This window comes from Balaenoptera ricei, chromosome 5 (assembly GCF_028023285.1).
Source record: "Balaenoptera ricei isolate mBalRic1 chromosome 5, mBalRic1.hap2, whole genome shotgun sequence".
Lineage (NCBI taxonomy): Eukaryota > Metazoa > Chordata > Mammalia > Artiodactyla > Balaenopteridae > Balaenoptera > Balaenoptera ricei.
In genome coordinates this window covers 817,832-832,969 of record NC_082643.1, presented here as the reverse complement: position 1 = coordinate 832,969, position 15,138 = coordinate 817,832, and the positions used below count along the sequence as shown (strand labels likewise).

The following is a 15,138-nucleotide window of genomic DNA, read 5'->3' as shown; positions in this document are numbered from 1 at the left end:
AAAGCAAGACAGGAGCTTTACATACGTATAAACTTAGATGTTACCTCTTCCTTGAAACACTTTTGCGTTTCCTGCCAATCCCAGCATAATTCGTTCCTCCTCTGTGCATGTGTAGGACTTTAAAGATATCTCTATAACTTTTATTACTTCATAATTATTATTTATTTGTATTTGTTTCTCCCACATTGAGAACAAAGGGTAAAGATCCCATGACAGTGTAGCACTCAAAAGCAGGGACTCCCAGGCCGGGCATCCAGGTTTGAATCTGACGTTTGTTAGCTGTGTGACCTGGGCCTCGATCTCTCCATCTGTGAAGTGGGCTGTCATTCCTCGTGCCTAATTATGAATAAGGCTTAGAACGAGGTCTGGCACATTTCAAGCCCTCAGCATATGCTAGCGATTGTCTCACTCATCTTTACTTCCTCCCTGTGCCTAGCCTCATTAAAGTGTGGCAAATGATCGATAAAGATTTAATGAATTTGCCCAGAGGGAGGAAGGTATTCTCTTTCTGGCAAAAAGATCTATAGGAGACTCTGACAAAAGAAACATATTTGCTTCTTTTTTCCATTCTTAATCAGCATGATGAGTTTCACCTTGTTTATATCCTCGTATATTTAGTTTCACTTCTTTCCTTAACAGGTAGTGTTTTCTTGCTTAGATCTGTTTGTTTGGGAGAAATAAATATACCACTCAATTGCCGTATTATAGTAGTGAGCCCCATCACTCAAGGTTCTATGCCGCCCAGAATTTTGGGCATCGTTCCTTGATGGGTCTTTCTATGCCTGATCTGTTCTGTCTGCAGTCTCTGGTTTTAGCTTTTCCCTGGATTATTTTTTCACGGACTCATAATTTTAGTTTGAACCTCTTCCTCAACATTTTTGTGAGATGTGCTTCTACCTTGTTTCTTTTCTGTGTCATAAGCTATGTCCTAAAAACCAAATTCTCTTCTTTAACATTTTCTGGGACCTGCTGGTCATCTTCCAAGTCTCTCTTTGTCTCCCAAAGTCCAAACTTTCAAAGGGAATTAAGAGGGAAAACACTAATTATCACCCACCCCTCCACACCACGTACGAGACCTTAACATCACTGGAACATTGTGAGATTCTTTTGCTATTTGTAAATATCCACAGGTATCAGTGGATGAAGATGGGGCATGGGGAAGGGATGTTTATTTGGTGAACGCATGTTGCATAAGCACTGCAGAGGAAGGAAAGACTGTAGGATTGCAGCCTGGCGTCATTGACTGTCAGGGCTGTATATGGCGGCCTCTCTAACCATTACCTTTCATAGTTATTTTTCCCCTGCCAACTGGGAAAATGTATACAAGTGGACATAGGAATTAAAGACATTGTCTATGCCAGTATCACAATGTATCTCCACCCAACCTCATTCCAGAAGCCATTTGTAGCGAGAGTGTGCTAATAAGGTATAGCGCCAGCATCTTCAGAGAAGTTGGTTTTGACACCGCCTTATGTTGGTCAAAAACAGGAAATCAGTACCAACGCATGATCTATATTCAATACTCATTGGGCTCAGTTTCACATTAATATAATAGTCTTAGGAATTTTTATTCTGGAATTGTAAATGTAATAGAAAATCTTTAAAAGTTTACTGTTTCTCATCGTTATCATAAGATTCTGCAGTTTATCTCTCTAGGAAGAAAGTTACTAAATAAATAGAGTGTATGACTAGTAATATTCTGAGTCTGGATGAAATTAGCATCCATCACCGCAACTTGAATCATTTCTGTTTGGCAGAAGTACAGATACTGGCGGTGTCACTCATTCTCTCTAAGCTTCTGTTCACTCACATGTAAAATAGGGGTAATAATTGTAAATTACTTCATAGAATTCTTGTGAGTTAAAGTATGTAAAAACATTATTAGGGCGCCTGGTACCCCGTAAGCATTCAAAAAATGTTAGCTAATTAACCTTCGATATGACCACATACTCCAAATGAGGGACCATTCTCTGTTTTTCTTTTTTAAATCTTCAAGTAAGACAGTCATAAAACCTGACCTTTGCCTTTTTGGATTAATGAATATTTCCAGCAACGGTATCTTTTAGAAGTTGCTCTATGAAGTTATCCGTGTCAGACCCAGAGAGCAGAGAAACTGGACAACTTCATATTATTCTGTGCTCTGGGCTTTGTTCATAAGCCAAAGCCACATAATTTCTAAAACTTTACCACTTCTGTCATAAGACCTAAAATGTAATAATACCCATTGAGTAGTTAGTTCTTATCAGATACGTCAGATAGTCTCTTATAGAATACATAGCCGTGTCCTTCCGTCACAGTGTGAAAAGGCTGTGTTTAGTATCAGTGTCTGTTGTGCTATATTTCTGGCTAAGAATCTCAACCATCCAAACTGCAAATAACTTCACTTAATAGAGACATTCTTGTTATTATTGCCAAACCGTCTACAGTGCACTAGGACCCAGCTGCAGAAAGTTAGCTGTGACCGAGGCTGATGTCTATGAAGTACATGTAATCCGTCTCATCAAGTTGATGGAGGACTTGACCTTTAGCCAAGGGCATTAATGAGCGGCATAATTGACTCAGACTCAGCTGCAGACCATGTTTCTCTTCATGGCATCGCAGTCCTTGCCTGCCTTGCTTCAAGGATAAATATTTGCTAAGTGTGTGAATAAATGAATGAGTGAAAGAAACCAACAAACAGAAAAATGAATTGCGCGTTAGTGGTCCCAAGACCCCTAACCAAGGTGAAATTCTCTCTAATACAGTGAGGTGCGTAAAGGAAGGAGGGCATGGCATGGTGGATCTTTCCGTTTAAGGACGGTTCTTTTTTTTTTAAATTTATTTAATTGAAGTATAGTTGATTTACAACATTGTGTTAATTTCTGCTGTACAGCAAAGTGATTCAGTTATACAAATATATACGTTCTTTTTTGTATTCTTTTCTGTGATGGTTTATCCCGGGATACTGAATATAGTTCCCTGTGCTCTGCAGTAGGACCTTGATGTTTATGCGTTCTATACGTAATAGTTGGCCTCTGCTGACCCCGAGCTCCCACGCCACCCCTTCCCCACCCCCTCCCCCTTGGCAACCGCAAGTCCGTTCTCTGTGTAAGGATTGTTCTCTATTCTCAGCAGCCTCCTTCCAAACTGTTGGTATTAAAAGGTCCTTCCTTTCATACAGTGATGACGATCATTTGTGATTTCTTTGAGGGCTGGGGGAATATGTTCATCCTGCCTTCAGTGGTTAAAAATCAAAATGTGTAGGTCGCTGCTGGGCCCCGAGATGCTGGTCTGAAATTGAGACCTTGTCCGTGAAATCGGAAGTTGCAGATGTGGCCTGATTTTAAAGGTGGTTTCCATCGTTCCCTTTCAGGTCCTTCAATTGAGACCCAAGACGGGCGTCCGGGGGCTGCATAAGTCGCTCACGGACGTGGCCCTGGAGCACCACGAGGAGTGTGACTGCGTGTGCAGGGGGAGCCCCGGGGGATAACGCCTCGCGGTGGCTCGGGGCTGCCACTGCGACAGAACTCGTGCCTTATCTCCATCCACAATCCCGGCTGGCTGTTGGTTCCAGGGCCCTTTCATCTTCAGGATTTACGGCGTGTTCTGAGAGAGGAGACACCACGCAGAATTAGAGGTTGTGCAACGGCCCTTTGGAGGAGAGGCCCCACGACAGGAGAAAAGTCCTCGCCGGGGAAAGGAATGAACCTTGTAGATTCCTAGTTGGTGGCAAAGTCCCCACGTGCGCCCTTGGCTGCGTCTGTGTCTCTTGTCTGGATGTGGCCTGGGTTCATGTCAGCACAGGAGACACTGCCCCTAAGCCCCTGGTTCTGTCGCCTTGCTTAACTCTAAAGCCCCCTGCTCTGGGCCTACAATCACAGAAATCTGGGATTGTTTCTCATATTCACATGCCTAAGCCAGAGTGTTCTAAGTTCTACCAACGTGGGTTTTAAAAAAGAACTGTGTTGCCATGAATTAAACTTGTGTCACGCTGATAGGAAAGACTGGATTTTCCCTATCTCTTACTCAGATTTCTACCATTTAGAAGAACAGACCTCCATCCACGGTTTGGAACAGACAAACCTGAGAAGAAGAGTGGCCTTATCTTCACTTTATAAGTTGGTTTATTTGTGTTATTGTGTACATTTTTATAGTCTCCTTTTGACATTATAACTGTTTGCTTTTCTAATCTTGTTAAATATATCTATTTTTACCAAAGGTATTTAATATTCTTTTTTATGACAACCTAGATCAACTATTTTTAGCTTGGTAAATTTTTCTAAACAGAATGGTTATAGCCAGAGGGACAAAGATGATATAAAATATTGTTGCTCTGACAAAAATACATGTATTTCCTTCTTGTATGGTGCTAGAGCTTAGATCAGTCTGCATTTTAAAATATTGACATGGGAAATGGATAGAATTTGATAAGTTGCAAAGACTCTTGGAAAATAAATAAATATGTCATCTTCCACTCCTCTTATTGGAGACGCCAGCGAGAAGCAGCATATTCCCGTAGACATCCAGATCCAAGAATTACTAACCCTTAACCGTTATTTTGGGAAGTGTGAGCCTAGCTCAGTAGAACATAAAGCACCTTGAAAAAAGAGACTTGACGGCCTCCTGACAAAGCATGCTTGGCTGTCCTGTAGGACCACATCCTATTTATTGTGATGTTCTGGTTAGATTGTCTTTAAACTCTGTTCCATACACTTGTATAAATACATGAATATTTTTATGTACAGAAGTATATCCTTTAACCGATTCACTTATTATACTCTTTGGCAATTAAAAAGAAAATCAGTCAGATCCTTTGCTTGTAAAATGCTTAATATTGTGCCTAGGTTAAGTGGTGACTATTTGAATTAAAAATGTATTGAATCACCAAATAAAAGAATGCAGCTGTTTCGGGGAGAAACTGAGTGTGTGTTTGCAAGATTTGTCTCTTAAATGCCAAGAAAACAAAAGCGACAGACTTGTGTGTGACCATGATTTTTATTATGCAAAAGCTGGTATCAATTCAAAAGACAGGCAGAAAAGTGACCATTTCTGGTGAGACTTTCCTGCCCCTGGACTCCAGTGCTTTTGAGCAGTAGTTTTCTTTTTCCCAGTCATCTTGAAAGTAATTGCTGGTAAATTAAATTGCAGATGGCTTGGAGTTGCGTGTGGTTAATGAAATGCCTGATGATAGCTTATATGGTAGTATGAAACTGACAGTGGGCGGGGATCCTGTAACTTTCCACTCTTGTCTTCATTTCCAACGGCTGACGCTAGAGGGGCTGAGCCCAGGTCCACGTGGCACGTGGATCCGCAGTTTACACGGCACTCCTCCAGGTGGCGGCCTCGGTTCCAGAGGTAGATCTCTATGCAGGCTGCTATCTTCAACACCTGATCCCTGCCTTTGAACTTGTCCGGGAGCCATCTAGGTCCCAGACTCTTCTTCCAAGGCAGTACCCTTTCCGGCACTTTTCCACCTGGCAGTCCTACCCTGCGCCCAGCCATGTGGAGGACAAATAAAGAGTGAAAATACGTGCTCTGTCTTATTGACGTATTTTCATAGTTTTGTTGCAGCCGCCCGGAGGCTGATTAGATACAGCCCGACTGCTCCCCTGGAAGCTCTACACTGCCTCTCCCTGTGGGCAGTTGGCAACTCTCATTAGCATAGTCAAGAGGCTCGGAAATCTAAGAGCAGTGATCGGTGGGACTGTGTTCAATCCAGCATTTCCAACTGTTTATTTTGAATTTATTTTATTGAAGTATAGTTGATTTACAACGGTGCGTTGGTTTCTGCTGTACTGCAGAGTGATTCAGTTTACATACATGTATCAATACATTCTTTTTCGTATTCTTTTCCGTTATGGTTTAGCCCAGGATATTGAACATAGTTCCCTGTGCTATACGGTAGGACCTTGTTGTTTATCCATCTTATATATAGTAGTTTGCATCTGCTGACCCCAAACTCCCGATTCATCCCTCCCCTACCCCCCTCCCCCTTGGCAACCGCAAGTCTGTTCTCTATGTCTGTGAGTCTTTCTGTTTCGTGTGCTAGCACTCTCTACGGACCAATGGTTCTGCACTCATCTATTTCAATAATTTCCTCCTATGTGTATTAAAATGTTCATTATACACTTTTGCACTCTGCTTCAGAAAGCATTTGAACAGCCACCTACACCAAATCCAATTTCTTTAGTAATTCCTAAGGCATTATAGTAATTTTTATTCAGTTTAAATCTATATAAAATTTTAGTATTTTGGTAGGAAATATAGCTTTTAAGATTAATAACTTCATTATTTTAAAAGATTATAAATGCAATCCCAGCTAGCTTTTTTTTTTTTTTTTTTAACAAATAGGAAAGCTGATCCTAAAATGCATATGAAGATGCAAGGCACCCAAAATAGCTAAGAAATCTTGAAAAAGAACTACAAATTTAGAGGACTCACACTTCCCAACTTTGAAACTTACTACAAAGCTATAGAAATAGTGTAAGTCTAATAAATTTAGACATGCAGAAAATTGAGAGTCCAGAAATAAACCCTTACATTTATGGTCAATTGATTTTGGCCAGGCTGCCAAGACAATACAATGGTGAAAGGGTATTCTGTTTTCAACAAATGGTGCTAGGACCACTGGGTATCCACATGCAAAAGAATAAATTTGGACCCTTACCCCACACCATATACAGAAATTAACTCAAAATGAATCAAAGACCTAAATGTAAGAGTTGAAATGTGACACTCTTAAGAAAGACATATAGGAGAAAATTCGCAGGGCCTTAGATTAGGTGATCTTGTCTCAGATATGATGCCAAAAGCACATGTGACAAAAAAATAAACTGGGCATTATTAAATTAAAAACTTTTGTGCTTCAAAGGACATCGTAAAGAATATGAAAAGAAAAACCACGTAATGTGAAAAGATGTTTGCAATTTATATATCTGATTAGGGTCTTACATTTAAAATGTATAAAGAACTCTCACAACTCAACAATAAAAAGATAATTAATTCAATAGAAAAATGAGCAAAGGGCTTGAATACACATTTCTCAAAAATATATATATATACACAAATGGCCAAGAAGCACATAGAAAGATAGCTAACTTTATTTGTCATTAGGGACATGCAAATTAAAATCGTGAGATAACCACTTTACACCCCCTGGAAAGGCAAGAATCAAAAAGACAGACAGTAATAGGTGTTGGTGAGGACGTGGAGAAATTGGAGCTTTGTATATTGCTGGTCAAATTGTAAAATTGTGTGGCCACTTCGGAAAACAGTGACACAATTCTTCAAAACCTTAAACCCAAACCTAATCTATGACTCAGTAACTCCACTCCTGGGTATATACTCAAGAAAATTGAAAGTCTTGCACAAGACAGTTCATAACAACATCTTTCATAATAGTCAAAAAATAGAAACCATCCAAATGTCCATCCACTAATAAACGGATAAACAAAATGTTGTGTATCCATACAATGGAATATTATTAGGCAATAAAAGGCAAAGAAGTACTGATACAGGCTACAGCTTGGATGAACCCTGAAAACATTATGCTAGGGAGAAGAAGCCATTCACAAAAGGCCATAGAATGTATAATTCCATCTATATGCAATGTCCAGGATTGACAGATCTATACAGAAAGAAAGTGGACTAGTGTTTTGCCAGTGGCTGGTGGAAGGGGGTAAAAGGGCAGTTACTATTGGTGAGTACAGGTTTTCTCTTTGGAGTGATGAAAATATTCTGAAATTTGATAGTGGTGATAGTTATTTGAATATACTAAAAACCACTGAGTTATACACTTCAAAAGGGTGAAATTTTTGTGTTCAAATTATATCTCAATGAAGTTATTTTTTTAATTACAAGTGCAGTATTTTTAAAAATTATACACTGCAGCATTTAAGAAATAAAGCCCCCTTTCAAAAAAAAAAAAAAAAAAAACAAGGAATAAAGTAAAAAAAAAAAAAAAATCTAAAATTCTATCACCCTAGCCCGCACCATTTCTATCTATGCCTGTCAGTGTATAGATAAATGAATGGGTGGTATGATGGGATTACTGGACTCAGTTGTGTCCCCAGTAGTAGTGGCTGATGTCTATACCTTTGCCATGGCTATATGTTCCCATTTGAATTTGGTCTTTGCCATGTCTTGCTCTAACCTACAGGAGGACAGTACCTGTGACAGGTGCCATGTGCTGGCGCAGATGGTTTGCTGTCTTTGCTGCCATCACCAGGAGAAGAGTGTGCTCCAGAGAGCACCCTGGGCCAGAACTCCTGCTGCTTTTCTGAACCCGGTCCCTGCCATGGGGTCAAGTCCTGCTGAGCCCAGGCAACCCACATGCACTTGGGTGAGAAACGAACAATTCTTGCTGTAAGCTGCTGGGGTCTTGAGGGTGTTTGTTATGCAACGTTATTTGGCAAGAGTGACTAATAGGTATTTCATTTAAAAGGAGGTCATATCATACTTGCTGTTTTTTAGTGAAACTTTCCTGTATACCTTCACTTGAAACTTACAGACAGAAAATTGAAATGGGACAGAAAAATATGTACTTTGGAAAATGTTTCATTAATGCAAGATATAATCTGCTTAAACAATCCCACTAAAGTTGTGAAAAAATGTTATTGAAAACGTTAAAAACATAGAATCACTTGCAAAGCACTTGCTTCTAGTTCAGCCAGCATCTATCTTTTTGCTATTAAGAAGAGGAAATAAGCTCTCGGACAATGTGGTCCACCTCTTCAGTAACCATTCTCACTGTAGTTTATTATTTATGTTATGTTTTAATAAACATTTAACTAATACAAAACATTGAAACATTTAATAATAATGTTTATATTTTTAATAAGCTCTTTTATAACTTAAAGCATCTTGGGAAATTTTCTTCTGTTCTTTAGGTTATTTTTCTTTCCAAACTTTCTCTCTCTCTCACTCTCCATCCTTTCTTCCTTCCTTCCTTCCTCTTTCTTTATAAAACATTAGGTTATTTATATAATCTCCATGCCTTTAATTCTTTTCTGATTATTTACATATGTATAGTTTACGTCCAGAATACCGTTTACTCTGTGTGGGAAGGGTAAATTCTTGACTCCTTTTTTACTTTTCTACAACTTGTTTGCCAACCAGCACTACAGTTTGAGGATTAGATATTATATTCTATTTAATGTTCTGTTTCTTGTGGAGGAAGGAGGTCGAGAGCATTTGGAGAAATGTGCAGATTTTTTTTTTTGTAAGTATAGTTGATTTACAATGTGTTAATTTCTGCTGTACAGCAAAGTGATTCAGTTATACACAGATATACGTTCTTTTTCATATGCTTTTCCATGATGGTTTATCACAGGATATTGAAAATAGTTCCCTGTGCTCTACAGTAGGACCTTGATGTTTATCCATCCTGTATATAACAGTTGGCATATGCTAACCCCAAACTCTCAGTCCACCCCTCCCCTACCCCCTTCCCCCTTGGTGACCACAAGTCTGTTCTCTATATTTGTGAGTCTTGTTTTTGTTTCATAGATATGTTGATTTGTATCATATTTTCGATTCCACATATAAGTGACATCATATGTTATTTGTATTTCTCTTTCTGACTTACTTCGCTTAGTATGATAACCTCTAGGTCCATCCATGTTGCTGCAAATGGCATTATTTCATTCTTTTTGATGGCATCAGAAAGGGAATGTAAATAAACAATCCCTTTTAAGATCGCATCAAAATATAAAATAAAATAATTAGGAATAAAGCTCACCAAGGAGGTGAAAGATGTGTATGCTGAGAACTACATAACATTAAAAAAGGAAATTAAAGGTGATTCAAAGAAATGGAAAGATATCCCATGCTCTTCGATTGGAAGAATTAATGTTGTTAAAACGGCCATACTACCCAAAGCAATCTACAGATTTAATGCAATCCCTATCAAATTACCCATGACATTTTTCACAGAACTAGCATAAATAATCCCAAAATTTATATGGAACCATAAAAGATCCAGAAGTGCCAAAGCAATCCTGAGGAAAAAGAACAAAGCAGGAGGCATAACCCTCCCAGACTTCAGACAATACTACAAAGCTACAGTAATCAAAACAGTGTGGTATTGATGAAAGAATTCTGCTCAGCCCCCTCGTAAAATATCTCGTGCTGGGATTCACTCTGGGAGAAGCATCCACTCTTCATGGAGTGGGGAAAGGAGACAGGATGGTTTCAGATCGTATTCAAGACTCGGTGCAAAGACCTTGAGTCTCTCCTTTTGCCTGAGGGCATCAGCCCCCACTCTCCGATTTCCGTGTTTCATCTGCCTCCCCAGAAACCATTGCTCCTTGCCCTTCTACTCACAACAGAGAAAATATAATGCTACCTCCTCTGACTGCTTCTCTTTAAAGTTAGCCATATTTGTGAGGATGCTTAGAATTTTACCTCAGTCCTGTATCTGGAAAGAGGAGTTGGAATGGAGATTATCCTAAGCCTCACCCTAAACTCCTCTTTCACTCTTAAATTCTCCTTCATGTAGCAGGAATATGTCCCTTTCTTGGATGCTACTAGCAAATGAACTTTTCTTTGGAATTTTGTTTCTGAGATTAAGCTCCCCTTGACTGTTATTATCCTGGTGTTAGAAACTGTTTTAATATCATAAATTATTGTGACTCTAACGATCATTTAATTTTTGCTACCGAAATAAGCTATTTCCATTTTATACTTATAAACTAAATATTATATGACTCTATGAAATATGAAAGCTTTTGAACTCTGTCTTTAAATCTTGCTCTGATTTAATTTTTAAAATTATTAATGCTACTCAGTACTAGGTGGGAGGTGGATATTTTGCCCATTTGTTCAGAAAGACTGAGATATTACACTATTCTAATTTGTTATGAGACAAGGTCTTCCACAGAAGTCAGGTAGAAAAAAAACACAATTATTTTCTAAGCTAAATTGAAATTCTGTACAAGTGTTTTTTAATCTCCTGTTTAGGAAGAAAACAAAGTATTATAAATTTTGTAATGGTCTTCAATCCATTTAATCAGTAAATACTTTACTAAGAAGTACAAAATTTAACTCTGTTTAAAGAGCTTAGTATTACTTCCTTAAGTGACACCTCCAATATAAGTCAAACCGTGACAACCCACTAAACACTATATGAGTTTCCTGTTAAAAGAAATCCTAGGGGAAAAAATAATCAATTTTAGTACAGTTATTTAAAGAAGTACCTGATGGACTTACCAGGAGACAACTAGCTCCAATGACATCCCAGATAGAGAGATGTAAATAAAATATCATTTATATGAAATAACCTAGTTTCTGGTATAACTAAAATGTCTATATATTTAATAATAATAAGCAATAGACAAATTTTAAGGAACAATTCACTCCAAAATCCAGAAAATAAGATGCATTCCAAGTAACCTGTACAAGGAATAAAGTTAATATCTCCTAATGCAGATGCTATTTTCTTCAAGATAGTATGTGTGGTAGGGCTTATCTTCCAAATTTCCAGACTGGCAGTCTTAATTTCAGAGTGTTCAGAGATCAGCAACTATGTGTCGTATGTATCCGGAACGAAATCTATTACAAGGATAGCAGGAAATACATGAATAATTCATTGACCAGATTTGATGTGCCTTGTTTTCAGTCCTAAAGCTGTGATCTGAAAACATGATTTGCCAGCATTTGAGCAGAAGCAGGAGGGAGGGAGCTGGCATCACTTCCAGCTTAGCTCCTGGAAACCCTGGAGGCTGAGGGGCTACTGGACTTGACCACCTTGAGAAGAAACTGGCCAGAAGCAAAAAGCAGAAGATGAAGAGGCTCATATTGACCAATCCTATGGTAAATATCTTTAGAAGTCTTCTGGAAGACGTGATAATTCAACCAATGAATTTTTGACTGCTATCGTATATTTGGATGGCTTAATGTACGGGATTTGCTAAATCAAATTCTTCCTGTATTACATAAGGCATATCTGCTTTGACAATATATTGTGTCATCATCGTGGAATAAAGGCAAATAAATAGTTGTTAACAAGACATACGTCTTGCCGCCGTCAACTGGCATGGTAATAAATCAGAGTGATTTGTTTCTAAACTGTCTTTTATCCAAAACTACTTCAGTACTTTGCAATGATTACCTTTGTGGAAAGTTTTTCATCTTGATGTTTGCAGCTGGAGATTGAGTCAGGAAGTGAGAATGTGCCATGATGGAATAATTACTTGGCATTACACACAGACATGTAAAAACATTTGAAGACAATTATGAGGTCCATAGTTGGTTTCTCTTCCTGGGAGAAGGCAACTATTGTGCCTGCACTTGCATCTGCTTTTAAAATTAGCCTGTGAATAAACAAAACCTGTGTTCTTCTCTCTGTAAAGTAAGCTTCATTTTTACTCTTGAACTTGATCAAAGGTGTTGCCCGATGTCTGTTTAGGAAAACATAGACTGTGGGTGCTCAGCGAAATCCTGGAATCAAAACAGGTCATGAAGCCCTGTGCCTCCATCGCCAGACTACTGCTATTTCTGTTCTTATATAATCACTTTTTTATTGAAGTAGAGCTGATTACAATGTTGTCTTAGTTTCAGGTGATAGCAAAGTGATTCATATGTATATGTATTCGTTTTAGATTCTTTTCCATTATAGGCTATCACAAGATATTGAGTACAATGCCCTGTGCTACACAGTAGGTCCTTGTTGTTTATCTATTTTACATATGGTAGTGTGTATCTGTTAATCCCCAATTCCTAATTTATCCCTCCCACCCCTTATCCCTTGGTAACCATAAATTTGTTTTCTTTTTTTTTGAATTTTTGAATTTTATCTTATTTTTTTTTTTATACAGCAGGTTCTATTAGTTATCCACTTACATATTAGTGTATATATGTCAACCCCATGTTTTCTACGTCTTTGACTGTATTTCTGTTTTGTAAGTAAGTTTATTTGTACCATTTTTTAAGATTCTATATATAAGCGATACCATATGATATTTGTCATTTTCTGTCTGACTTACTTCAATCAGTATGACAATCTCTAGGTCCATCCATGTCACTGCAAATGGCATTATTTCGTTCTTTTTATGGCTAATATTCCATTGTGTATTTGTACCACATCTTCTTTATCCATTCATCTGTCCATGGACATTTAGGTTGCTTCCATGTCTTGGCTATTGTAAATAGTGCCGCAATGAACACTGGGGTGCATGTGTCTTTTCGAATTAGAGTTTTCTCCAGAGATATGCCCAGGAGAGGGATTATTGGATCATATGGTAATTCTATGTTTAGGTTTTTAAGGAACCTCCGTACTGTTCTCCATAGTGGCTGCACCAATTTACATTCCCACCAACAGTGTAGGAGGGTTCCCTTTTCTCCACACCCTCTCCAGCACTTATTGTTTGTAGACTTTGTGATGATGGCCATTCTGACTGGTGTGAGCTGATACCTTGTTGTAGACTACCGCTATTTCTATCAGACATGATGAAGGTGCCTAAAGTCCTTAATGTGCCCACTTGTCACCCTGCAGTTACAGCTGATACACTCTGGGCTCAAAGATTCTGAGATGCTTTGACAGGGAAGGGCCCAGCCTTCTCCTCCTCAGGTTTCACAGGCAGCCCTCTGTGTCCCACAGTCATGCCATAGAAGTAAATTCATCAGTAGCCTCAATAACCACCCTAAGATCTCACATACGATACTTGTTCAATGAATTTTGAAGCAATAAATTTAAAAGTCAATATCCAAATTACTTTCTTATCACCTCTCATGGTTCCAGTTGGTCCATGAGATGATTCACAGCTATTTAATCATGTGTAACCCATGGTTAAGCACCTGGATAGTGTCCTGTTATTATTATAGATGCAAATTCCTGATATTTCTCAGAAACCCAAACCCCCCCCCCCCAAATCCACTAAATTTCCTTTTTGTTTGCTTAACAAGTTGACTGTAAAATTGGTTCCTAGAATGAAGATCTGTACGTAATTGCTCAAGCTTATGAATGTAAAAGATCATTCAGTTAAAAATGGCCTTTGAAGTCAGTCTTCAATACAATAACCAGTGTTCGAACATAACCTGAGTGTTACATATAAACTTCTACCACTTTTCGTCATATGTTAAATCTGTGAATAGTTTAAACTACATGCTCTCTGAGATTTCTACCTGCTCTTACATTGAAAACTTCATTTGATATCACTTATATTGGAATCTAATAAAAAAAATGATGCAAATGAACTTATTTACTAAACAGAAAGACTCACAAACATAGAAATCAAATTTATGGTTACCAAAGGGGAAAGGTCGGGGAGAGGGATAAACTAGGAGTTTGGGATTCACATACACACACTACTATATGTAAAATAGATAACCAACAAGCACCTACTCACAACTCTGTAATAACTCTACTCAATACTCTGCAATAACCTATAAGGAGAAGAATCTGAAAAAGAATAGATACATATGTATGTATAACTGATTCACTTTTCTGTATACCTGAAACTAACACAATACTATAAATCAACTATACGTCAATAAAAATTTCTAAAAGAGAAAAGAAAACTTCATTTGAAAACATTCAGCGAGGGAAGACAGTACTCATTGGGTCGGGATTTCTTCAGACAGTTCAAAAAACAAATCCATTTGCCCGGAAATTCCACCCATCAGTCCAGGTTTTGACCTTTGTAAAAACTGAGGCTCTCTCCTTCACATATTGGAAGACAACTTACCAATTTTTTCTCTGAGTTGCCTTTTGCAAGTGAAGCTTGCCAGTATTCATACCAAACTTCAGATGTCATGGCTTCATATTCTGTTCTGTGTGTAGACCACTTGTCTTAAAATTGCATCCTGATTCCCAAAGCCTGTTGAGACCAGGACTTTCTTTGGCCTGGCTGTGGCATTCTTGTTAAAGTAGGCTAGGTTTGCAACAGCTGGTCTAGCACCTTGAAATACAAGTGGGGTTCGTGCATGAGTGGCATCACCTGGGGTTCGTAGAAATGCAGAAACGGGGCTCCACAGAAGACCTACTGGGTTGGGATCTGTATTTTAACGAGCTCCTCAGTGATCACATCCACGTAACGCTTGAGAAGCGCTGACGTGGTAGAGGTCTCTAGGTGTTGGTGTATACTGAGCTGTGGTCAACAGACGGAACCAACATCTGAAAAAGAAATATATATTGCATTATTATATTGTGCTAAAAGAAAG

At 38.4% G+C, this 15,138-nt stretch overlaps 1 protein-coding gene across 3 annotated transcripts in view; it reads left to right on the top strand.

The window, feature by feature from the left end:
• PDGFC (platelet derived growth factor C) overlaps nt 1–4,910 on the top strand; it is a 219,344-nt gene extending 214,434 nt beyond the window's left edge. For all 3 annotated transcript variants that reach the window (XM_059922334.1, XM_059922333.1, XM_059922335.1), the window contains exon 6: nt 3,353–4,910. In XM_059922334.1, the coding sequence (XP_059778317.1) occupies nt 3,353–3,469 (117 nt within the window). In that variant the 3' untranslated portion in view covers nt 3,470–4,910. The remainder of the gene's footprint in view (nt 1–3,352) is intronic.
• The last annotated feature ends 10,228 nt before the right edge of the window (nt 4,911–15,138 follow it).